The sequence below is a fragment of the Schistocerca serialis genome, chromosome 9 (genome assembly GCF_023864345.2).
Source record: "Schistocerca serialis cubense isolate TAMUIC-IGC-003099 chromosome 9, iqSchSeri2.2, whole genome shotgun sequence".
Taxonomy (NCBI): Eukaryota; Metazoa; Arthropoda; class Insecta; order Orthoptera; family Acrididae; genus Schistocerca; species Schistocerca serialis.
Genome location: NC_064646.1, coordinates 193,620,812 through 193,647,785, shown reverse-complemented (window position 1 = coordinate 193,647,785; position 26,974 = coordinate 193,620,812). Strand labels below are relative to the sequence as shown.

The following is a 26,974-nucleotide window of genomic DNA, read 5'->3' as shown; positions in this document are numbered from 1 at the left end:
CAAGATTCTGCTCTCAATTTCAAAGAAAATTTTGATATCATATCTACATTTCATACACAGTAATATATGCGCTGAAATCAACCATATGTAAAGTCTACATTATGCTTTTTTTTACCTTTGCAAACTCTTTAAAATTTCATGCACTGCTTTGTTTAATTTGATGCTGCACAGTAAATGTGATGAATAAGAAAACAAAATTCAGTCTTTCATGAGGTGAAGATACCACAAGACGATCAAAAATAAGCTTTTTCACCAAATAGTTCTTTTAAAAGTGAATGATAAATATTCCCTAGAAGCTAAATGCCATCTCTCGGCACAGGTTTTAGCATGAGGCAAGCAGTATAAGTGGTGATAAAGCCACACTTAGCACAGAACGCAGAGAGCATCTCCATAGCAGTCAGAAACCCAGTATAGCGCCAAGCCATTTTGTACCAATACAACTGAGATTCTTTTTTAGAGGAACACCATGGGTAAGCAAGGTGTTTGAAACTGCATTGCTGTGCTACTTCTTGGTCTCTGCACTGAGCATGAGCTTTTTATCCACCAATACGCAATCCCATTTCCCTAATCATTATAAAACTGTAAGGATGCATCCATGCTCCAAACAGTGGAATCTCTGACTGTCAACACTTGTCAGCATGACAAGAAAGATGTCATGATCACGAAATCCGCTTGAATCACAGACAGTTGTTTAACTGATCACAAACTGCCAGTTAGCCATCTGAGGATCTTTGTCCATCGTAAATCATGATCCTACTTCTCAAACCCTTCCATGAAACAATTCAGTATGAACAGCCCATAGGATATAACTGTTCAGGCTGCCTTGGAAGGAACACTTTTGGATAGACTTGGCAAAACGCCATCTAACATAACAGATGTTGAACAGAAATGGACCACTTTAAAAAATACCATCAAAAAGGCTGGTCACTGGCTTTGATGCAAAGAAGAAAAAATATTAGTTCGATGACAATAATGAAGTGATCAACAACCTCATAAGGATTAAGTGGGATGCTTACCTATGTCTTACTCAAATCCATCCTCCATGGAAAAGATATCACATTTTCAAGAGCTCACACGGAAGTGTCAAACTGAAATGAGAACAATCAAGAACAACAAGTGGCAATAAAAAGTTAAGAAATTTCCAAAATCTGTCAGATGCCAGGAACTTCAAGAGTTTTTATACTAGAATGAAAGAAATATGTGGGGCTATTCATTCCTCATGAGGAGCCCTGAGAGCCACTGACAGTACAATCATCCTCACTAATGGTCACACCATTTTGAGTTGCTGGGAAGAGCACTTCAGCTTGCCCATCAACGTTAGTTCTTCTACTGCTGCTGCTGCTGCTGCTGCTGCTGCTGCTAACTTCAAGATGTGTGCAACAACTATAGGAGAAGCGCCGGGAACGACATAAGCCCTTGTTATTAGTGTTCTGTGACTTAGAAAAGGCCTTTTATAAACTGCCCAGAGAAGCTATGTGGAAGGTCTGACAATGATTTGGCTGTCCTAACAACTTTCTCAGACATGTCCCATAGCATCCACCACAAACTTGGATGGCAGTGATACCAATATTTCATGAATTTAGCAAGGCACTAGATAGAATAAGAAAGGCACCCAGACCTGACAACATCTCCCTGGCGATCATTCAGAGTGCTGGTTTGTCTCTAAAACCAGATTATTCAATCTGTAGCTTGTAGTGTGGGAAACCAGTAATGTACCAGCTGACATGAAGAACTCCACAACTGCCACTGTCTCCAAAGAAGGTGACTGAAACATCAGTGGTATTTACCATTTCATACCTTTGCTCTTAGTGCCTAGCAACTCAATAATAACATGTATGTTTTATGACCATGCACTTTAATAAATTTTGATCCTTCAAAGTTGAAACTGTAATCATTTTATTTTGTATGTGTAGTTATATCTACCTGCCTGCAAACAATAGCAGCCATCTGTCTTGTCCTTCCTGCTGCGGCTCTTTTTATAATGATCAGTGTAGAAAGCTTCAACCAACAGAACCTTAGATACCTTATGAACTTCAAATGAGGTGACTTCATACCAAACACAAACTGTTCTTGACAAGGCAAAGGTCTAGAGCATAGAAACCACAATCGATGGCCACCAACTCAGGTTGATTGGGCATCTCCATTGTATGAGAAACTACAGACTTCTTTGACAAATTCTATATAGCAATGTAAGCGCAGATATGAGGCCCCAGGGTGCTCCTCTGAAGTGCTGTAAGGATAAATTCAAGCTGGCACACATCTACTTCAGCTGCTGTTTTAGATTTTGAGCAGGCATGTCAGAAACAGTAAAATGAGAAATGTCAGAGATGCAAACTTGACTATGTACAGCCACAACCACCATCATCTATTATGTGCTACCTATGTGGCTGAATGTTTCATGCAAAGATTGGCCTGCTAAGCTGTCAACTAAACTGTGATGCTGTAAAGGAAATACAGGATAAAAATAAAAGCTCTGATATTATTATCATAATCATAATCATCATAATCATCATCATCACCATCATAATCATCATTATTATTAGTTTGTTTCTTCAGCATTTAAATGGAATATACTTCAGCACAATTGGCTAGTAATATTTATAATGCAAGCAAATGTAACATCCACTTATTTCTATTTAATGCTTACTTTCAGACACTTGGAGTAGTGATGAGGGGTAAAACGAGCCTCCAGTTCAATGTAAGAGTTGAAAAATCAAAAGTACTGACACAACTGGACAGGTTTTCTGAAGGAATGATACTACCAATTGCTTGGATGGAAGTAGTAAGTATACCATGTAGACAATTTCAGTTGTTGTATTGTTATGCATGTGGTCCCACAATTACTATCTGTTCATTTAATTATGCCATGAATAGTGAAAATAATTACATGTTACAGACTTTTATGATTTATATTTATGAACACCCAAAGTGCCTAAAATAACTTGCATATTAATGTTTGACATAAAGGAAGATACAGTTTCAAAACTGTAATCAAAATAGGATACCAAATTAATATGTTTGCAGCCTGATGATGAGTGATTATAGCTTGAAGGAAGTCATGGTGCTTGAAGCTTGAAATTAGTTCTAACCTAATCTCTATTAACAAGAACAAAATTGAAGTTAAAATAATGCTTAGCAAATCTCAATGTTAGAGTGAACTGGTTTGTATGAATGTTTTGCAATACCTTAAGAAACAAACATGATACCAGTATTAGAGTTCTTCCTTCAGATTAGGTCTGAATGTTTATGGTTGTGTTGCCACTTAACTTTTCATCAATGTCCAATACTAGTTCTTCATGTAGTTGGCACAGTTGGTCTTCAAGATTATGTTTCCGACTTTTTGTAAGACATTTCTGGATTCATTAGGTTAATGGACAAAAATAAGTGAAAAGATACAGGTATTTAGTTTGTTTCTTCTTTATGTTAATAATCACTTCTTAGATTCAATCACCACACCACAAGAAGACAGTCCTCTACACACATCAGTTCCAATTCTTCCTTCCTGCTACAACACGTCGCCACCAGAAGCATAGAAAATCACAACAAAGATACCACTCAATATCAATAGATACAGTTACAGTCAGAAGACTGGCTCAACATATAGGAAAATCAAAACAACCTTTGGTGAAGTTAAAAGCAAGCTGGGAAACATTAAGAATGCAATGGGAATTCCAATATTAAACACAGAGGAGAGAGTGAATACGTGGAAAGAGCACATTGAAGGCCTCTATGAGGGGGAAGGAATTGTCCGATGTGACACAAGAAGAAATTGGAGTCAATATTGGACACACAGGGGATCCAGTATTAGTCATGATTTAAAAGAGCTTTGGAAGACTTGAGATTAAATAAGGCAAAAGGGATACATAAAATTTCATTGGAATTTTTAAAATCACTGAGGGAAGTTGCAACAAGATGACTATTCAAGTTAGTGTGTAGAATTTATGAGACTGGCAACTTACTATCAGACTTTGGAAAAGTGTCATCCACGCAATTCCGAAGATAGCTGGTGCAGGTAAGTGCAATAGCATCACACACCAGCCTAACAACTCATGCATCCAACTTGCTGACAATAATAATACACAGAAGAATGGCAAATAAAATTAAGAATCTGTTAGATGATGATCGGTTTGACTTTAGGAAAGGTTGGAGGCACCAGAGAAGAAGTCCTGATGTTTTTCTTGATAATGGAAGCAAGACTGAAGAAAAACCACATTAATAGGGGACTGTCAACCTGAAAAAGTGTTCAGAAATGTAAAGTGGTTTACGATGTATAAAATCCTGAGAAAAATAGGGTTAAGCTGTAGAGAAAGGCATGTAATGTACAATAAGTACAGGAACCAAGAGGGATAATAAGATTTGGAAGATAAAGAGCAAAGGCTCCGATTAAAAAAAAAGGGGTAAGGCAAAGATGCAATCTTGTCACTAGTCCTCAGTCTGTCATTGAAGAAGCAATGACAGAAATTAAGGAAAGGTTAAGGAGTGAGATTAAAATTCAAGGTGAAAGGATACCATCAATAAGATTCGCTGATGGTATTTCTGTCCTCAGTGAAAGTGAGGAATAATAAAAGGATCATTTGGACAGAATGAATATTTATGATGAGTAAAGAATATGAACTGAGAGTAAACTGGAAAAATGCAAAGATAATGAGGTGTAGCAGAAATGAGAATAGTGAGAAACATTACATCAAAATTGATCACGAAGTTAAGGAATTTTGCTGCCTTGTAAGCAAACTTTATGGACGAAGCAAGGACAACATGACAAGGAGGCCATTAGCACAGGCAAGGAGGCCAAAAGAAGTTTACTAGTATCAAATAAAGGTCTTAATTTCACGAAGAAATTTCTGAGAATGTATACTATTTGAGATGTGGTATCACAAAAGAATGTTGGAAAATTAAGTGGACTGATAGGGTAAGGAATGAGGAGGTTCTCCTCAAAATCACAAAAAAAGGAACATATGGAAAGCACTGATGAGAAGAAGGGACAAGATAATACAACATCCGTTAAGATATCAGAGGGAGAAGATTAGCTGGTCACAAACAAACAGATTTTAGCAACAGCCCACAGACATTTCTGGAAGATTCTTGAAGATCTACAGCCCCACATGTGTGGAGGTGGAGGCACAGATTTGAGACAATTACCTGCTGTTCTGGGAACTGTGACTCTGGCCTCTGAGCAGGTACACAGATGGGTGGATTTCTGCGACTCCTCATTCCACCAAGTATGCGAGTTTTTGGTGAGCTGATGGCTGACACACTACTTCAGCAGAATCTCACGCTCATGTCAGCTACACTGCAATCTTTCCTTCACAATTTTAAAGAAACTATTCAGTAAAAAAATGGTTTTCACGTCCCTCATAGCTTTGTATGTCACCTTCATGATGAAGTTCACATCATTTCATTAATGGTCTTAGTTATTGTGATATCTCACATATAAGTAATATACTGCCCGAAATTCAAAAAGTTTGTAACAAAGAATAGGGGTTGCCATGAATTTGTATTTGATGCATATTAGGCCATATGATGCTGTATATGAAATTTAGCTAACCTATTGAATTTTTCTTTAGACTTGGAGAAGGTCTCTATCTTGTCTTTATTAAGAAAATTGCTTTATGTAGCGAATTTACTTGTTATCATGCAGTTCAGTGATAAAGCTAGAGTCCGCAGCTCGTGGTCGTGCGGTAGCGTTTTCGCTTCCCACGCCCGGGTTCGATTCCCGGCGGGGTCAGGGATTTTCTCTGCCTCGTGATGACTGGGTGTTGTGTGCTGTCCTTACGTTAGTTAGGTTTAAGTAGTTCTAGGGGACTGATGACCATAGATGTTAAGTCCCATAGTGCTCAGAGCCATTTGAACTATTTTTGATAAAGCTGGAACAAAATCAACACTGCATCCCTCTTATCTCAATAACAGTTTGAGATATCAAAACATGATTTTAGCAAAGGATAGCATGCACTGTGGAATGATGTAATTTTTTAAGAGTTGAGGATGGCTGGTGAAATCTGAATTAGTGTGGCTTTGTAACAGGATATGTGAAGAAATTACATTTTTATATTTATGCCAATAACCTCTTTTTCATAAGCTTTTGACCTGATTTGAACTAAGTTCCTCATTTAATAAACCACTGTTTCAGTATCCTACTCCAATTGCAACTACACTAGAATGTTAGTGAGGTGACATTAGGTAAAGCCTGCTTTCTTTTGCCAAAAGAAGCAAATTTTAATATGGCAACCAAATAAATATAGGTGTTACTCAAAATTTGCTAATGATGAATGAATAGTTTTCAGTTGATAGCAAGTTTTAGTTGCTACAAGTATAGTAAAGGGAGTGGACCAGTGGCCACATCGAAAAATGTATAAAACTGTAGGGGTGTGAAATACCTTGTTCCTGAAAACTGATAAGCAAACATCACACAAACAAGAGTGTAAAAAAGTAGGACAAATAAAGAGATGGTTGAAAAATTTCTAGACTGTATTTGAACCGTGGAACATAGTTTTTATAAAAACTAACAAGTGCCACATGAGGGGAGATCTCAAACACACAAGCAGACAGCATTATCATAAGTAACAAACATTTATCGTAGCGAAATGTTTTTAGGTGCAGAAAGCAAGCTGGAACGCAAATATGTTTCATTAAAGGCTGCTAATGATGCTTCATTTTAATAGAACGAAGTAAATTTCATGACAAAAATACACATTTTGTTGTAGTTGCAAGGATGGATTTAAAATACCTTCAACAATTTCAGGAATAATCTCAGAAAGGTGTAGATCTCTGGAAAGAAGTATAAAGGGGATAAAGGGAGGGAGGTGGAATGAGTTGTACAAACCAACACTATGAGTTTCAAAATAATGTTGCCTGTCCTATGTTCATTATTGTAGGCTATTACACTTAACTGTGTTATGTCCGTTATTTTACAGGTATAATAAAATACTGTACATGACAAAGGTCCAAGCAGCTACTGCCACAATTTTATTCATAGCATCATCCATATTTTCTCTTGAGGGTGTAAACTGCTTTCAAAGTGTGAAAATGTGCTACAGTAAATAAAATGACTATATAACATCATACTGTACTGTACAATATACTTGCAGTGACACACAATAAAAACTCCCGAGATGTGTCGCTCGTGGCCTCTTGCCTGTTGAACATGCACTGCAGTCATGGGTCTGCATATAAATCACAAAAATATGCCAGTTTGTCACCATATACAAATGGACCTGACCTGCAGGCAGATCAGAGCGCTACATCCAATGGGCAGTGACTGCACATTAGCACATTAGTGGGAAATGACACACCTCATGTCAACAGGCCTGATCTATCAGATACACCTGCAGAACTGGCCTATAGTTCTGATCAGTCACAGAAATCCACTCATGAGTGGCCAGCTATTGGAGTATATTGAACTAATAATTGAGGATGTAATGTGCAAGTGCTACTCTGAGAAGAAGGGGTTAGAGAATAGGAGAGGAATTTGTTGTGGGCCACTTCAAACCAATAAGAAGACTGATGACCCAAGAAAATTCATTTGTGATTTTATGATGTTGGATGATGATGTTGATGATCAGTATTATTGTTGTTGTTATTGTTGTGAATAAAATTACAGCACCAGTAGCACTTTTCTATTTTAATAACTGTGACTTGTTCCTGTGCCTAAGCCCATTATCCAGTGATATCTACATATTACAGAAAAACAAAATCAGTCATATAGAGAAGAATATAGCATAGACATCAACAGCAAGTGTAATAAAATGAGGTTGAAAAACCACTCATCCACAGACTGCAGAAGAGTTACATAATGAAACAAATAATGTTGTGTAAACTGATACACAATTAAACCAATAGGTACATTAACATGAACTTACATGTTAGATGTCCAGTGAGAACACAGAATGAATGACAAAGTATGCAAGGAGACTTCCATAATTAACTCACAATTCATCTTAGGTTTTCTGAGCATCAGCCATTTTCCTTAGTCATTTAATAACATTACGTTTTACATATCTTTTTCTTATGTATGTATGTATGTATTTATTTATACATGTTACTCTTCTAAATACTATATTTTCCTATTTTTCATTTTACTTTTAAACCAATGTGCCTGTATTCTTATTGTTACTTGCTTCTCCCTGCTTACCCCTCTGCCCTCTATAGACCCTCCCTCTAACTTGCCCCTCCCTTAATTTAAATGCCATCTCCTTGTGTTTTTTGTCAGTCATTGTGTGTTCCTTCAGGTTGTTACATATCTTGATTTCTTAAATTGTAGAAGCTTTTTACAATGTAATTTTTCATGCTGTTTTTATGATGTTTGTTGAGGAGTTGCTTTTAAATATTATTTAGTTTGTTTCATATATCTATTTCCTGTAACCCAGTCACATCAAATAATGAATTGAAGTCACAGAGGAAAAGGAATTGAAAGTAAAGAAAAGCATGGCAGTGTGAGAAGGGTGGTGTTTCTCTTTATCAGAAGACTGTTTAGAGCCCTACAGCAACCAACAATCATACTAACTGAAATGTACCAAATCTGATTTCACAGAAACCAGTAGGTTATTTGAATATATGTCATTGAATTAATAGGGGAGGAGTTTATACAACATTATTTATTTTATTTTGCTAACGTTATGAAGTATATGGTGGAACTGTTTCTTAACATTATTTTATTACTCTTGCTGCTGATGGTTGGCCTTGCTGCAGGGGATATACCGGTTCCCTTTGGGTCACTGAAGCTAAACACCATTGGGCCTGATTGGCACTTGCATGTGTGACCATCTAGGCTGCTATGTACTGTTGACCTACTGGGGTGCTCTGAGCCTCATGATTTCAATTGAGGAGCTACTTGACCAAATAGCAGCAGCTCCAAATGCTGGAAACTGACAATGGATGGGCAAGAGGTGTGCTGACTCCCATACTCCTCCATATGTGCATCCAATGATGCCAGTTGACTGAGGATAACATGGTGGTTGATCAGTTCTGTTGGGCTTATTGTTATATTCTTCTCTATATGATTAATTCCATTGTACTTTGGTTTAAAAAAAAATGTAAGTTGGTGCCACCAGATAATGGTCTTGGGGACCGAAACCAGTCATCTTTTTTGAAATAAAAAGAAACTTGCAACTGGTGCTGGTATCTTGTTCAAAATCAATATTACAGTTCTGGAACCTACATCAACATGCTCAATATGCTGGCCAAGGAAATAACAATTCATGTAACTGGTTTATAAGAAGTAAAAAGTGTGTTTTATAATTGTGAAATTGTATTATTAACATGAAAAAGGGCTCTTTTACACTAATACACAAGCAAACAACGCACCAGCATCTGTATGAATGCAAATAAAGTGAAAAATTATATTATATAAAATATATTAATGGATCAATTAGAGAATTTATGTACCATTGACTAGCTCTGTTTTAAACTGAAATCATAAAATGACTGATTTGGTTATTTCCTACATATTGATAATTCTGTTTCTATGACATTCCAATATGGAGAAAAAATTCACCAACTCAAAATTTTCTGGACCAGCTCAATCATTCTAATTACATATTTTTGTTTTTCAAATCTCTAGGCACTTACCTGATTGTTGATCACCTTCACACTTCTCTTTGCGTTAAGTCCACCACAAGCAACACTAACCTCACTTTGAAAAGCTTTACTTTTTCACTTCTTACCATTGCAGCCTTTCATTCTACATGAAATCCATCTCTCCTGATCACAGTTCTCCCAATAAATGTGCTAAAGTCTTGGGAGCACATCTATAACATAAACCACTCAGATGAAAATTAATTCCATACAGTGTGATCTCTTAATTGGTGTTGCTCAGCCCAAGCTGAAGGATGTCTATTAAAAATAACAGAAAAGTATTCTACTTGTTACAGATACCAGTGTAGATTGATTCTGCCAGGGCATGTATTTCTAAACTATGTCAGAGATAAGAATAACACTAGTAGATCTATTTCTACGTTTCAAATAACATCAGTCAACCATCCTCCCAGCTTCTGTCATAAATTTTTTATGCAGCATTACACATCTAATTATGGTTCTTTCTCCACCCTTTACCCATGTGTGAGACATCACTGAAAACTCCATGCTTTCAATATTTTCAGTAATACATGCTCAATTCTCTTTTAACAAAAATGTGCATAATTAAGATCAAGGTGATTTATTAGCGCACACAACAGTTTCATCACCTGATTCCAAGTTCTGTAAAACTTTCTGTATTATAAATATTTATCAGCATTCAATATTCTGACACTGAGAATAACATGGAACATAAAATGACCTGTTCAATTAAGCATCTGACAACCCGCAATAGCACAAGATGTACTCGAAAGTAGATGCATATTCAAAATTTATTCTATACACATCACTGAAAGAAAAGGGAAAAAGTATCATGCTACGAACAGTCAAATTTTCACTGATTAAAAATAATATACTGAGTGAGGTGGCGCAGTGGTTAGCACACTGGACTCGCATTCGGGAGGACGACGGTTCAATCCCACGTCCAGCCATCCTGATTTAGGTTTTCCGTGATTTCCCTAAATTGTTTCAGGCAAATGCCCGGACAGTTCCTTTCACAGGGCACGGCCGACTTCCTTCCTCATCCTTCCCTAATCCAATGAGACTGATGACCTCACTGTTTGGTCTCTTTCCCCAAATCAATCCAAAAAAGATAATATAACTAGCTATGATGTGAAATGGGAAAGAGCACTTTGTGTGGGCCACATATTTTCTCAATAACTGTATTTTAATTAATACACAAAGAAATTACAGATATTGGCTGCAAGTGGACGTCGATTTAAATCAAATTAAATTTGTGCCAGACCAGGAGTCAAACTGAGCTGGGTTTGATGGGAGACATGCTAGAGTAGTCTGGATGGCATAGTGGTCTGAGCATCTGCTTAATAAGCAGGAAACATGGGTTCAAATCCCAGTCCAGTACAAATTTTCAACTTACCCATTGACTTCAGTCAATGCCCACTTGCAGCCAATTTCAGTGATCCCTCTGTATCTTAATTCATAGTGGCTGCTGGATCAAAATGGTGTCTGTTCTTTCAGACATGTCCAAAAGAACAGACACCACACATTATAATATTTTAATTATGATATGCTAATGTTGCTACTCTTCTTTATTTTTTCATAGGCCATGAATGAACTTCCTCCTGACCTGCATTCAATACTGTACAGTGCAACACATACTGTGAACCTTGCACGCCAGATCCTCCGCTGGGGTCTCTTAGCATTGGCTGTGCTGTGTTTTGTGATGCTGAGTTGTACTCTGCATAAATACAGGTCAGAGATGTGTAGCACCAGAAGGACAGAGAGTAAAGACCATGTACTCAAGCCACTGTAGCGTGAAGTCAAAGGTGCCTACATCTGGGAGTGCATTTCTTCAAAGTGCTACAGAGTGTAAAAATAATTGCGAGTTTAAAGTTTTGCATAAACGATACGTGCAGTGTCGGAACTGCAAAGTCTCGCTGATACTATATCAAATAATGACTGAGAGCTGTGTTCTGATGACTTTCTTCATTTTGAGGGTTGTCTGGCATTTGAGTATAGTTTTCAACAGAAACTGTAAAAGTCAGAAATATGTTTGTGGAAATGCAATATATTTTGGGTGTTTGACAGGTTAATATCAGTGTAATGTCAGTGAAATGTAACAATAATCATTATAATGTTGTCCCACACTTTATAATTTTGAAATGCCTCAACTTCCCTAACAAAGTGCTGCTTTGAACAGTATTATGGAAGTCTGGAATCTTCTGAAAACATTTTCACAAACATAGAACATTTAAAGTTGTTCACTTTCGATACTCTTGAACAACATAAATGTCTCATTAAACAAAGGAACTTAAAACAGCTATTTCTCACAATAGATTTGTGAAGCTGCATTGTATTTGTGGAAAAGTTTCTTTCGTGAATGAACACAATATTCAAACAAATGACTCCATTGCTGTAGACACATCAGTTTTTGCAAAATATGAACTGCACAAGCCTATCAGTGTGTCACAGTCGCTAGTGTGTTTGTGAATTTTCCAATACAAGGAGAAGCATAACTTTACTTGTAGTATCCAATGAAGACAACACTTCAGTAGTGGCCATAAAAAGCCATATTCATAATTAGTTGCAGAAATACTGATCATTGAGTTCTATATTCAACTCTATCTTGTCAACTGATTCATTCCAATGGTTTCAATTTTGTCTTGTATAAACAATAATGTCAGTATGGTCATATATGAATTTAAATAAACAGAAGTCAAAGCAAATGACTTCATTATAAGGTTATAATGTACAACACATGGATTGTATCCAGCTTATTGCTGTAACTCTTGTACACTATTTATGTTAGACTTCCATTTGCATTGTATTCTTGTTTTATCTGTCATAAATGTGCCATATCTCTTTGGTGCTTAAAGCCAAAATGAAACATTTTCCTGGAATATTTGATCCTATTCGGGAGAAAATAATAATAAATTTGTAAACATGGTTTACCTTCCAGTAAATAATTAACTCTTGACATTGATGATTTGCCGAAGAGTGCAAAACAGCTTTTGTGGCAATTTCTTGGTAGCATATACTACACAAGCCCTTTTTGGCTCATTTTTACAAAATATATTTTTATAATTATATTTTTGCCACAAATTATTTTATGAATGTTTGCAGAAGGATTTAAAATACATCCATTTAAACATCTCTAATGTTGCAAAGAGATTTGTTTTAAAAATCTGGCTTTACTCTGAAACTACTATTAGACATTAACTTCACATTCAAGCTACATCACATCATCACATCATCAAAGTAAAATTTACCTGTTACATGCAGAGCTATGTGATAATATTTTTATCATTAAAAGAAATGTAATTGCTTCCATATATTTTGAGACAAACATAATTTTTGTACTTCTATTGTTCTATATTTGAAAATGTATTTGCTTGTTTGCTATAAATTATTATTTTTTTGTATCTGAGACTATTATAAATTTACTTCTTCCATAAATTTTGTCAATACTGTAACAAACTGCCTTAAATGTGTGTATGCATGCATGAGAATTCCCTTGGAGACTGTGATGATACACATCACAAGGAAACTTTGACTGATCTGCAAATCATTTAAGCTAATAAGAATAAGGATTTTTAAAACGAAAAAAAAATGCCATTTACTCTATGTGTTCGCTTTAGAAAGAATGAGAAGTTTTAGTATGGTTCCTTAACGAGCAGAAGAGCATAGTGACATTGCTGCAGCAGATGCAGTATCACAGGACTGAGATTATCACAGTAGTGAAACAAGAACAATAGCACATGTTATGTCCTAGTACACAATATTTTGCGGAACCATTGTTTGTAGGCAATTATTCATTTTGACTAATAGCTTCTCATTATTGTTTTGAAGTATTTGTTGCTGCTCTGCTTGTCACAATTAGCTATGTATAATTTAATTGGAACATCAGAATACATTCAGTAATTTTTACACTGGCAAAAGTGGGCAATACTTATTGACATTCATTGATTTGGCTGTGAAACCCACTTATTGCCTTTAAATACTGCAGCATAATCGCTATTATCAGAATTTAATAAAATCACCAAGCTTTCAGTTGAAATAATGCTTAGTTTCCAGTTTTTCACTGAGGTTTGCTTGACACCTCTGTGTAGCTATTACATCTAACCACCTCAATAAACAGCATATATATTCAGATTGTTGTCTTCCCTGCAATTTGTTTTCCTTTTACTTCTACATGATATTACCAATCTGCCTCTGCAGGTAGTAGGGGATTTGCATTAGATTTCACCTAATATAACTTAATTTCCATAAATATCTGTTGATAGTAATTCATCATAATTTGCTAGCATGTGGTTTCTTTTTTCATGGTTATACCACTAACTGCACCCTTTTTAGCATGGAGGATGGGATGCCAGTCATATGTGGACTGGGAGACCTGAGTTTCTCCTGGCATATACAACTTTCAAATAACTTCTGGGAATTCAGCCAGATAACACTTTCAGTTAGAAGGGACCAGTAAACACACCCAAAAAGAGAGAGATACACAGAAATTCTTTAAACAATAGGACTCTAATGCATATAATTGCTTCAAATGTCTTGTAACAAATGAATTAATGTGTGAAGTGTTTGACATTGAGTATCTGAAGCCTTTACGTGAGTGAAGATGCAAAACCCTAACTATGCTGGTTTTATTAGTTATGGATTATTCATCCACAGCTAGGTTTTCACACTTCTCAGTGTTTATGATGTCATATCTCTAGGGCTACGTGTCCTACAGTGATATATTTTTGCAGATGCATTCAACAGTATTTTCACGTAATAGCTGAAAAGTGTGTTGAGTAAGCTACTCATAAAGAAGTTATAAATGAAATTGTCATACCTAATCTGAACAGCTAAAAATGTATTAACTGATAAAGTCTATCCCTTTCACTATTTTTATGTGTGTGTGTGTAGGGGGGGGAGGGGGGGGGGGAGAGGACAGACAATTGGTATACCACTGAAAAAGTTTTGAATATGTTTGAAATTATATTTTAAGTTTGTGGAAGTTGCCAAGTACTCTCATTCTCCAATACTAGATGAATATAGTCTGGGTAATACCCAGAATCATAAACTCTTAACCTGGTTCAGATTCATTGATGATATCTTGGCAATATGGATCAAGGGTGAGGAAACCATATCCACATTCCTCCAGAAGCTGAACAGCTTCTCCCCCATTTGCTTCAGCTGGTCCTATTCAACCCAACAAGCCACCTTCCTGGATGTTGGCTTCCACCTCAAAGATGACCACATCAGTACCCCTGTCCATTTCTAACCTACTAACTACCACCAATACCTTCACTTCAACAACTGCCACCAATCCAACTCCAAACAGTTCCCTCCATACAGCCTAGCCACCCATGGTCATCACATTTGCAGTGATGAGAAAACCCTCTCGAAATATATCGAAGATCTCACTGAGGCCTTCACAGACCGTAATTATCCTCCCAACCTTGTACAAAAACAAATCTCCCATGCCTTATTTTTCAAGGTCTAATCGTCCGGCCACAGAGGAGCATTCCCCTTGTAACTCGGTACCACCCAGGACTGGAGCAACTGAATTACATTCCCTTCCAGGGTTTCGACTACCTCCCATGCCCTGAAATGAGAAGTGTCTGCCGACTATTCATCCCACCCCTCCATCAGTGGTATTCCACCATCCACCAAACCTATACAATATATTCATCCATCCATACACGACCCCCGCTCCCAATCTCTTACCTCATGGCCATATCCCTGTAATAGACCTAGATGGAAGACCTGTCCCATACATCCTCCCACCACCACCTACTCCAGTCCAGTCACAAACATCAGCTATCCCATCAAAGGCAGGGCTACCACGTGATCTACAATCTAAGCTGCAACCACTATGCTGTATTCTGTGTGAGCATTACAGACAACAAGCTGTCTGTCCACATGAATGGTCACCAAGAAACTGTGGCCAAGAAACAGCTGGACCACCCTGTTGCTGAGCATGGCACCCATCATGACAATCTTCATTCCAGTGACTGCTTCACAGCCTATGCCATATGGCTTTTCTGAACTGCACAGGTGGGAACTCTCCCTGCAATATATCCTACATTTCCATAACCCTCCTGGCCTCAACCTTCGTTAGTCATGGTCCTCAACCATCCAGCCCCTTCCCTGTTCCCATTCCAGCACTACACAGCCCTCTATTCCATCAATGCATCCAGTATCTTTCCTTTTCTCCTTTTCTGCTAACCCCCACCTCTCCCCCGCCCACCTTCTAACCTCCCGATTACACCTAGCTGCCATACCCTCCCTCCACCTCGTATCTCGTGCTCCCCAACAGAGATTCACTGTCCCCCACACCCACCCTGCCATCCCTCCCCCTCCCCACAGCAGCCTCCTCCTTACCTCCACCCAGTTCTCTCCCTCATCATGCACTGCTGTTGCTGCCCACAGTGTGGCTTTGACTGCCAGAGACTGCAGTCATGTGTGGGAGTTGCATTTGTGCACATGTGTGTGTGTGTGTGTGTGTGTGTGTGTGTGTGTGTGTGTGTGTGTACAATCGCGCGCAAGTGTCGTTTTTGCCTGACAGCTTTTCCTTCATCCTAGCCCAGTGCTGTTTTCCTTTGTTACCATACCCAATGTCCATCCTTCTATCTCTCCTTTCCTGTGTTTATCTTTGCCCTGCATGCTCTTCTTAAGAGTCACACTGTATCAACTGTCCCGGCCACCCACAACAGACGGCTACAAGACCATGCTGATTGATGGTGCAGCATCTTATGTCACACAATTTTCTCTCTAATATCATTGATTCTATACTTTCAAATTGATCTCTCTCCCTGCATCACTATCCTGCAATTTCACCTGTTATTTCCCGCACCTCCCTGGTGTCACACGATCTTGTATCTCATCCTATGAACCCCCTCATACCTCCCACTCTTTCTCTACTCTGTCCCACTTCACACCCACTACCTTCACCTCATCCAGTCACATGTGCTGTTCCCCTTCTTCACATTTATTCATTCTCAGACCTGCTACCCACAGTAAAATATTTTTTTTAAATTATGTCTTTTCTTTGATCTCATTGTGACTTCATGCCAATTTTAGTGACTTTTAGCCTTTCACTATCATTGACTATCTTCTTGTGACTTTTTCCGCGTATTTGGGTGTATTTTTGTGAATTTTTTAAAATGTATTTCTATGTTATTTAGTAATTTTTCTCATTTTGTCACCACCATGAATCCTTGCTCCTTCCATCTGCACCAATACAGAAAAGTCTCCTTATCCCTTGCCAGAATCCAGGTCCACATTCTATTTCTGTATTGTTGCTTAGCACATGAATCCTTCCAAATTGCCTTACCAACAAATTACCCATCTCTGGCTACCATTCCTCCTCCCACAGTGACCTCTACCTGTCCAGATTCCATCAATCCTTAGACCTCACCAACATAGTCCTGCATAACCATATCAACCAAGCCCAAACTTCTGTGCAATACCTTCTCTCCTCATGTTAAATTCTCCTGCTACGCAATTCCAAATTCCTGGAATCCATAATACTCATTGAAGTTCTTGCCCTCCAGGAACTAGAGCAACATGCACAATGCCACCTCACAAAACTCTCCATCCTGCTCACTTCCTACTCCTGCCTTGGAGTACCACTGTCCACCATCTCTACAACAACCTCGAAACCCCCCCACTTCCCCACATAGCTGACAAACGACAGACCTACTACATTTACCCCACCCTTCAAAACTCCCTCCCACCACCACATAGAATCCAGAACCTAAACAGACTCGAAACATAGTCATGAACCTTTCCTCTAGAAGCCTTAGCCCCACAGAAATATCAGTCCTTTCCAAAGGCCTCACCTTCTGCCCCACCTCCAATCATGCAGGACTTGTTAAAGACCTTCTCTCCCTCTCCCGGTCCCTACAGTGGAAACACTTTTTCAGCGCCAACCCTACCAATCAGACTCAACCAAAGGCCAATGTTGAACACTGCCTGACTCAGTTCTCTCCTCCATCCAATTGTGATTCACCCCTGCTGCCCTCAAAACACTTCCTGTTAACTTCCCAGAATTTCTTAACCTTGAACCTTGAACCTTGCCTCACTATCATTCCCCAAATCCCTGAACATGCAAACTAACCTTACATCTGCAGAAATAACCAAAATTTACCATCTAAAAACTCAACCCTTATAATCCTAACTGTGGTTGTTTTGAACCGCTAGGATTACCTGGCAGAAGGACTCCACCAGCGGTCAGATACACCCACGTACAAACCTTGCCACAGTGACCCCATTCCAGAAACCCAGCAGGATCTCCAGTGTCTCCTCAAATCCTTAGGTCCATCCCAGAACCATTCCCTGGAGTCAGTCTCTCTGCCAGTCCCTATCACTCCTCACACTCATACCTTCTACATGCTCATCAAGTCCATAAACCCAACCATGCAGGACACTCCATTGTGACCCATTACTATTCCCCCAATGAGAGAATCTTTGCTGTCACAGATAAACGCCTTCAGCCTATTACCCAAAACCTATCCTCGCATATAAAAGATACCAACCATTTCCCCCACCGACTCTCCACAGTTCCTGTCCCTTTACCACATGATGCCGTGCTTGTCACTATTGATGCCACCTCCCTTTACACTGTCATTGCTAATGTCCATGGCCTTACCACTTTTGAATAGCACATTTGCCAATGTCCTAAGATTCCAAACAAACAAGCTCCTTCCTAGTCACCATGACCAACTATGTCCTCACCTTCAATTACTTCTCCTTTGAAGGCATTACCTACAAACAAATCTAGGGTATGGCTACGGGCACCCACACAGCACTATTCTATACCAACCTGTTCATGGGTCATCTAGAGGAATCCTTCCTTAACACCCAGAATCCTAACCCCTCACCTGATTCAGATTCATTGTGACATCTTTGCGATCTGGATTGAGGGTGAGTACAACATATCCACATTCCTCTGGAACCTCAACAGTTTCTCCCCCATTTGTTCCACCTGGTCTTACTCAACCAAACAAACCACCTTCCTGGATGTTGACTTCCACCTCAAACATTGCCACATCAGTAGCTCTCTCTATATCAAACCTACTAACCACCACCAATATCTCCACTTCCTAGCCAAAAGTAGTCATCACATATGCAGTAACCAGCAGTCCCCCTCAAAATACATCAAAGGTCTCACTGCGGCCCTCACACACCATAATTATCCTCCCAACCTTGTACAAAAACAAATCTCCTGTACATTATCTTTCCAGTCTCCTACCAACTCCCACTGTCCAGCCACAGAAGAGCATTCCCCTCATAACTCAGTACCACCCAGGACTAGAGCAACTGAATTAAATTCTTCACAGCCTGTTCCATATGGATCCTTCCCATCAACACCAGCTTTTCTGAATTGCACAGGTGGCAACCCTCCCTGCAATATATACTATGTTTTGTAAACCTCTTGTCTTAAACCTCCATTAGTCATTGTCCTCACCCATGCAGACCCTTCCCTGTTCCCGTTCCAGCACTACGCAACCCTCTATCGCACCAAAGGAACCCAGTCCTTTTACTTCTCTTCTTTTCTGCTCCCCCCCCCCCCCCCCCCCTCCTCCCAGTTTATGTTGTGATAGCCTTTTTGCTGTGCATATCTGCAGCTCTGCATCTCCACTTCATGATGAGTAGCAACTATTCTTTTCATAGTATTGTTACATACCATCCTGGAGTTTCCATAGACTGATTCACTTAATTTTAAACATTGTTCTGTAATACCATGTTTGAAAAACTTTTGATTTTTTTTTTTCTTCCTGGTTTTTTACATACGTTATCAGAAGCAGGTTTCTGAAATTCAATCCTATGTTTCATACAACATGACTTGTTTCAGCAAGGAAGACCCATTTGACTGTCCTTGTCTCCTTTTTTGCTTCATACATTACATGTTATTTTGCCTCCTAGGTAGCAAAATGCCTGCACTTAAGTCAGCTAGGTGGTGCTCAGTTTGTAAATAGAGTTTATTACTAATCTAATTTCTGTTCCTCATCTGTACTATTGGCTTTCTGCAGTTTACCTTCAATACACGTTCTGCACTCATTACACTTTTTGTGCTATTCTACAGGCCCTGCGTTCCTCCTCACTTTCACTCACAGGAGGAATGTCACCAGTGAATTTTATGCTTCACCCTGAATTTTAATCTCAGTTCTATTTTTTAATTGATTCAACTTTGGTGTCTTTGTGAAACACTGTATACTGAATTAACTAAATGAAAATACTTTCTTGCCTTGTTTCACAGAATTGTTTTCTGAAGTGAGGCAAATAAAGTCTTTTCGGTTAGTCAGTTATGAATCTAACTTCTGTAATTACATCTTCACTGTAAAGATTGAACAGCACAGGAGAAAGATTGTATCCCTCCCTTATGTACTTTTTAATTGGTGTACTTTGTTCTCGGTCTTCCTTTATTATTGGTGCCCGCTGGTTTTTCTTTTTTTTTTATGTATCATCCATGTATATATTTTTCTGGGGATTTCAGACCTCTTGCACTACTTTATACTGTAAAATACTTTCTCTGTGTTGACAACTGCTATGAGAAGTCTTGATTTTCCATACTGATTGCTTCTATTATAAAGTAAAATGGCTGAACACCTCTCTGGTGCTTTTACTTTCCCTAAAGCTGAGTTTATTGTTATCAAACAGAACATAAAGTTTCATTTCCATTCCATTGTAAATTATTCTTATCAGCATGTGCATTCAAGCTAATTGTGCAATACTTCTGATATTCATATGCTTTTGCAATCCTCAGGACTGTGTGGATGATATTCTTTTGAATGTCTGGTGACATGTCTCCAGTATCAAACATTCTGTACACTAATTTAAATAATTATTTTGCTGCTACTTTGCCCAATAACTTTAGAAATTTAATAGCTGTGTTATATATGTTATTCATCCCTTCTGCCTTCTTTGATCACAAGTCGTCCAAAGTTTGGTCAAACTCTGACCCTCATGTTTGATCCCCAATATCCTCCAAATCGGCACCTTTTATGTGCCATCATATTAAAAGGTAGTTTCTCACCCTCACAGCTATCAGCTCACCTCTCTGTGTTTAAAAATGGAACACTTTTGCGCTTTCAACCCTCAATTAGTCACACGAACTAAAAGCATAGCCAATGTCAATACTAAACACTGCCTGCCTGCTCTAGATAGGCACAGACATGTCTCACACCTAGTAGCTTCATGTAGTTGAGGTCAGATTCAACCCAGTGTAAGTATGACCTTCAGTGAGTTTACTTGTGCCCTTTGAAAATAAAACCACTTACATTTTTACTCCACATGCCTAACTTTGTCCCTCTTTGGGGTGCACATGGCAGTGTCCATGCTTCTAAATTACATGGAAGTTATTATTATTATTTTCCTGTATGCTAAATAGGCCCTTGCATTGATTGTTTCCTTTCACATTTCTTCACGTTTTCGTGCAGCCACTGATCCATCAGTCGGGTATTCATTTCTGTTGTGTATTTACCAAAGAAAAAAAAACAGCTGTATGTTTTGAGAAGTTATTTTATTTAGATGAACACTCAAAATAAAATGAGAGAAAAACCTGGGATAACTTTTAGATTTTTTGAGAACTTGTTTCTTGAACTTTCGTTACGGTTACATCCACTAACAAACTTGTGTAACAGTGTTTAAAATGGAGTTACTGTCAAAAATATCAACTATTGTTTAAGTGGAAAACTCAATGAAACACGACAGCTGCAGTTTGTGTGTAACAGTTATAAAGTTTCATAAAAAGTGAAAAAATTGAAATATTGATGTAATCAGATATGTATGTACACTGCAACTAGGGAACACCTGTTTTATTAAAAGATCAGCTGTATCACCATTTATTAACAGGGTAATAATTGTGTAACGAATCAACCCCTAATACACTTGAAAATAACCTCAATGTCTGAAATTGGCTAACTAGGCAAGGTATAATAAATTGAATACTTGTGAATAAACAGCAGATTTGGAATATTTCAAAATGCCATTTAACAAATATACAGCTATGGTGCCCCACATGAAGAAAATTGACATTTGGCTTGAGGTTCAGATAAAACTGACTGTCCACCTCAGGTATGAAATCTAGTAGTAAGGTTAAGACTTTGTGTTTGAAGGTTGGCAAGGCACCTACAAACTCTGGGGAAATAACCCTTGTGGCCTCCCAAGGCTCCAATGAACAATATGTTGCAGTATTGCCAATCTACCTTCTGTTACGAAGTGCTACTATGTATGTGATGTAGACACTGTTGGGAACCCTATATAACAATTGAGCAGCACAGAGTAACAGAATTATGCTTTCTGCCCATAGGGAAGAGAATATCAGAGAAATGATGGAATGTTTTTCCTTAAATGTTGAAATACATAATAAGGGCTTACGATAGAGCCAAAGCTGGTTCACCGGAAGATCAACGGGCACCAGGAGCATTCACGTATGCTAAAATCTCAAAACTGACATAGGTGTGCTTTAGGTCCTTATGGCTCTCCGCACCTTGAGGTGTTACATTACTGGTCAGCCAGAACATGACTACCTACCTAGTAGGTGGTATCCCCACCTTTGGCATGGATAACAGTAGCAATGCATAATGGCATGGAAGTAACGAGGCTTTGGTAGTTAACTAGAGAGAGTTGGCACCATGTCTGCACACAGAAGTCACATAATTCCCATAAATTCCAGGGAGGGGGATGATGAGCTTTGATGCCGCATTCTAACACATCCCCTGATACGTTCGATCGGGTTCAGATCTGGCAAGTTGGGGGTCAGCACATCAATTGGAACTCACCACTGTGTTCCTCAAACTATTCAATCGCACTCCTGGCCTTATAGCATGGAGCATTATCTCACTGAAAAATGCCACTGCCATTGGGAAACATGATCATCATGAAGGGGTGTACATGGTCTGCAACCAGTGTACTATACTCTTTGACCATAATGGTGCCTTGCACGAGCTCCATTGGACACATTGATGCACACATGAATGTTCCCTAGAGCACAACGGAGCTGCTGCCAGCTTGTCTCCGTCCTGCAGTACAGGTGTCAACGAGCTGTTCCCCTGAAAGGTGATGGATTTGCACCCTCCTTTCAGCATGATGAAGGAGGTATCAGCATTCATTAGACCATGCAATGCTCTTCCACTGTGTCAACATCCAGTGCCAGTGATCATTTCAGTCGTAGTTGTTATGTCATGGTGTCAACATTGGCACATGCAAGGGTCGTTGGCTGTGGAGGCCCATTGTTAGGAGTGTTCAGTGCACTGTATGTTCAGACCCACTTGTACTGTGGCCAGCATTAAAGTCTGATTTTAATTCCACCACAGTTCATTGCTTGTTCTTTTGGCTCCTTTGATTTGTGTAAGTTCAAGCATTGCACTCAACGCCATATTGAAATCGAGTAAACACGAAGTGATAACTGCTTAATACTATGGCTTGAAATGTCCATTTTTACAAAATGGAAGTAATCTGACCAAATGAAAAATTTTACGTAGGAAATGTTTGCGAAACAAGCTGTGACAGATCTCAAGTTAAAACTTATCACATAAGCCTTCAAGTTCATCACTGTTTACATGTGCAAGCTGTGTAACACCACTGCTTTTAGCTTCACATAATAATGAGGCTACTTGGTTTTGTAAATATCAGTTTCTTCCTTGCAGCAATTTTAGTTTGATTCTTAATTTTTCCTTTTCTGGGGCTGTGAGCTGATAAATCAACTTCACATCCAAAATCGACAGTTGTTGTGGGACACCCTGCAGGAGTCTCATTGTTTCTATCTGTGCTGGAATTTTTGTGTTTTCGACTTGGAAGAAACACATATGTATTATTTACTTGCATGTCTAGGTGAACAGTCATTAAGTATGACTGACATCTGTCTGAAATTAATGCGAAAGACATTATCATACACAGACTGCCAAAGTTGTTAAGGCAGTTCTACATCTACATCTACATCTACATTTATACTCCGCAAGCCACCCAACGGTGTGTGGCGGAGGGCACTTTATGTGCCACTGTCATTACCTCCCTTTCCTGTTCCAGTCGCGTATAGTTCGCGGGAAGAACGAATGTCTGAAAGCCTCCATGCGCGCTCTAATCTCTCTAATTTTACATTCATGATCTCCTCGGGAGGTATAAGTAGGGGGAAGCAATATATTCAATAGCTCATCCAGAAACGCACCCTCTCGAAACCTGGCGAGCAATCTACACCACGATGCAGAGCGCCTCTCTTGCAGAGTCTGCCACTTGAGTTTATTAAACATCTCCGTAACGCTATCACGGTTACCAAATAACCCTGTGACAAAACGCGCCACTCTTCTTTGGATCTTCTCTATCTCCTCCGTTAAACCGATCTGGTACGGATCCCGCACTGATGAGCAATACTCAAGTATAGGTCGAACGAGTGTTTTGTAAGCCACCTCCTTTGTTGATGGACTACATTTTCTAAGCACTCTCCCAATGAATCTCAACCTGGTACCTGCCTTACCAACAATTAATTTTATATGATCATTCCACTTCAAATCATTCCGCACGCATACTCCCAGATATTTTGCAGAAGTAACTGCTACCAGTGTTTGTTCCGCTATCATATAATCATACAATAAAGGATCCTTCTTTCTATGTATTCGCAATACATGACATTGGTCTATGTTAAGGGACAGTTGCCACTCCCTGCACCAAGTGCCTATCCGCTGCAGATCTTCCTGCATTTCGCTACAATTTTCTAATGCTGCAACTTCTCTGTATACTGCAGCATCATCTGCGAAAAGCCGCATGGAACTTCCGACGCTATCTACTAGGTCATTTATATATATTGTGAAAAGCAATGGTCCCATAACACTCCCCTGTGGAACGCCAGAGGTTACTTTAACGTCTGTAGACGTCCCTCCATTGATAACAACATGCTGTGTTCTGTTTGCTAAAAACTCTTTAATCCAGCCACACAGCTGGTCTGATATTCCATAGGCTCTTACTTTGTTTATCAGACGACAGTGCGGAACTGTATCGAACGCCTTCCGGAAGTCAAGAAAAATAGCATCTACCTGGGAGCCTGTATCTAATATTTTCTGGGTCTCATGAACTAATAAAGCGAGTTGGGTCTCACACGATCGCTGTTTCCGGAATCCATGTTGATTCCTACATAGTAGATTCTGGGTTTCGAAAAACGACATGATACGCGAGCAAAAAACATGTTCTAAAATTCTACAACAGATCGACGTCAGAGATATAGGTCCATAGTTTTGCGCATCTGCTCGACGACCCTTCTTGAAGACTGGGACTACCTGTGCTCCTTTCCAATCATTTGGAACCCTCCGTTCCTCTAGAGACTTGCGGTACATGGCTGTTAGAAGGGGGGCAAGTTCTTTCGCGTACTCTGTGTAGAATCTAATTGGTATCCCGTCAGGTCCAGTGGACTTTCCTCTATTGAGTGATTCCAGTTGCTTTTCTATTCCTTGGACACTTATTTCGATGTCAGCCATTTTTTCGTTTGTGCGAGGATTTAGAGAAGGAACTGCAGTGCGGTCTTCCTCTGTGAAACAGCTTTGGAAAAAGGTGTTTAGTATTTCAGCTTTACGCGTGTCATCCTCTGTTTCAATGCCATCATCATCCCGGAGTGTCAGGATATGCTGTTTCGAGCCACTTACTGATTTAACGTAAGACCAGAACTTCCTAGGATTTTCTGTCAAGTCGGTACATAGAATTTTACTTTCGAATTCACTGAACGCTTCACGCATAGCCCTCCTTACCCTAACTTTGACATCGTTTAGCTTCTGTTTGTCTGAGAGGTTTTGGCTGCGTTTAAACTTGGAGTGAAGCTCTCTTTGCTATCGCAGTAGTTTCCTAACTTTGTTGTACCACGGTGGGTTTTTCCCGTCCCTCACAGTTTTACTCGGCACGTACCTGTCTAAAACGCATTTTACAATTGCCTTGAACTTTTTCCATAAACACTCAACATTGTCAGTGTCGGAACAGAAATTTTCGTTTTGATCTGTTAGGTAGTCTGAAATCTGCCTTCTATTACTCTTGCTAAACAGATAAACCTTCCTCCCTTTTTTTATATTCCTATTAACTTCCATATTCAGGGATGCTGCAACGGCCTTATGATCACTGATTCCCTGTTCTGTACATACAGAGTCGAAAAGTTCGGGTCTGTTTGTTATCAGTAGGTCCAAGATGTTATCTCGACGAGTCGGTTCTCTGTTTAATTGCTCGAGGTAATTTTCGGATAGTGCACTCAGTATTATGTCACTCGATGCTCTGTCCCTACCACCCGTCCTAAACATCTGAGTGTCCCAGTCTATATCTGGTAAATTGAAATCTCCACCTAAGACTATAAGATGCTGAGAAAATTTATGTGAAATGTATTCCAAATTTTCTCTCAGTTGTTCTGCCACTAATGCTGCTGAGTCGGGAGGTCAGTAAAAGGAGCCAATTATTAACCTAGCTCGGTTGTTGGGTGTAACCTCCACCCATAATAATTCACAGGAACTATCCACTTCTACTTCACTACAGGATAAACTACTACTAACAGCGACGAACACTCCACCACCGGTTGCATGCAATCTATCCCTTCTAAACACCGTCTGTACCTTTGTAAAAATTTCGTCAGAATTTATCTCTGGCTTAAGCCAGCTTTCTGTACCTATAACGATTTCAGCTTCGGTGCTTTCTATCAGCGCTTGAAGTTCTGGTACTTTACCAACGCAGCTTCGACAGTTGACAATTACAATACCGATTGCTGCTTGGTCCCCGCATGTCCTGACTTTGCCCCGCACCCGTTGAGGCTGTTGCCCTTTCTGTACTTGCCCAAGGCCATCTAACCTAAAAAACCGCCCAGCCCACGCCACACAACCCCTGCTACCCGTGTAGCCGCTTGTTGCTTTTAGTGGACTCCTGACCTATCCAGTGGAACCCGAAACCCCACCACCCTATGGCGCAAGTCGAGGAATCTGCAGCCCACACGGTCGCAGAACCATCTCAGCCTCTGATTCAGACCCTCCACTCGGCTCTGTACCAAAGGTCTGCAGTCAGTCCTGTCGACGATGCTGCAGATGGTGAGCTCTGCTTTCATCCCACTAGCAAGACTGGCAGTCTTCACCAAATCAGATAGCCGCCGGAAGCCAGAGAGGATTTCCTCCGATCCATAGCGACACACATCATTGGTGCCGACATGAGCGACCACCTGCAGATGGGTGCACCCTGTACCCTTCATGGCATCCGGAAGGACCCTTTCCACATCTGGAATGACTCCCCCCGGTATGCACACGGAGTGCACATTGGTTTTCTTCCCCTCTCTTGCTGCCATTTCCCTAAGGGGCTCCATTACGCGCCTGACGTTGGAGCTCCCAACTACCAGTAAGCCCACCCTCTGCGACCGCCCGGATCTTGCAGACTGAGGGGCAACCTCTGTAACAGGACAGGCAGCCATGTCAGGCCGAAGATCAGTATCAGCCTGAGACAGAGC

General features: G+C 39.6%; 1 protein-coding gene across 1 annotated transcript in view; it reads left to right on the top strand.

The window, feature by feature from the left end:
* The window catches only part of LOC126419020 (lysosome membrane protein 2-like), a 415,667-nt gene extending 402,717 nt beyond the window's left edge, over positions 1 to 12,950 (top strand). Inside the window, exons 9-10 of the mRNA XM_050086076.1 lie at positions 2,654 to 2,782; positions 11,132 to 12,950. Of these exons, the coding sequence (XP_049942033.1) occupies positions 2,654 to 2,782; positions 11,132 to 11,341 (339 nt within the window). The 3' untranslated portion in view covers positions 11,342 to 12,950. The remainder of the gene's footprint in view (positions 1 to 2,653; positions 2,783 to 11,131) is intronic.
* Positions 12,951 to 26,974: the final 14,024 nt, after the last annotated feature.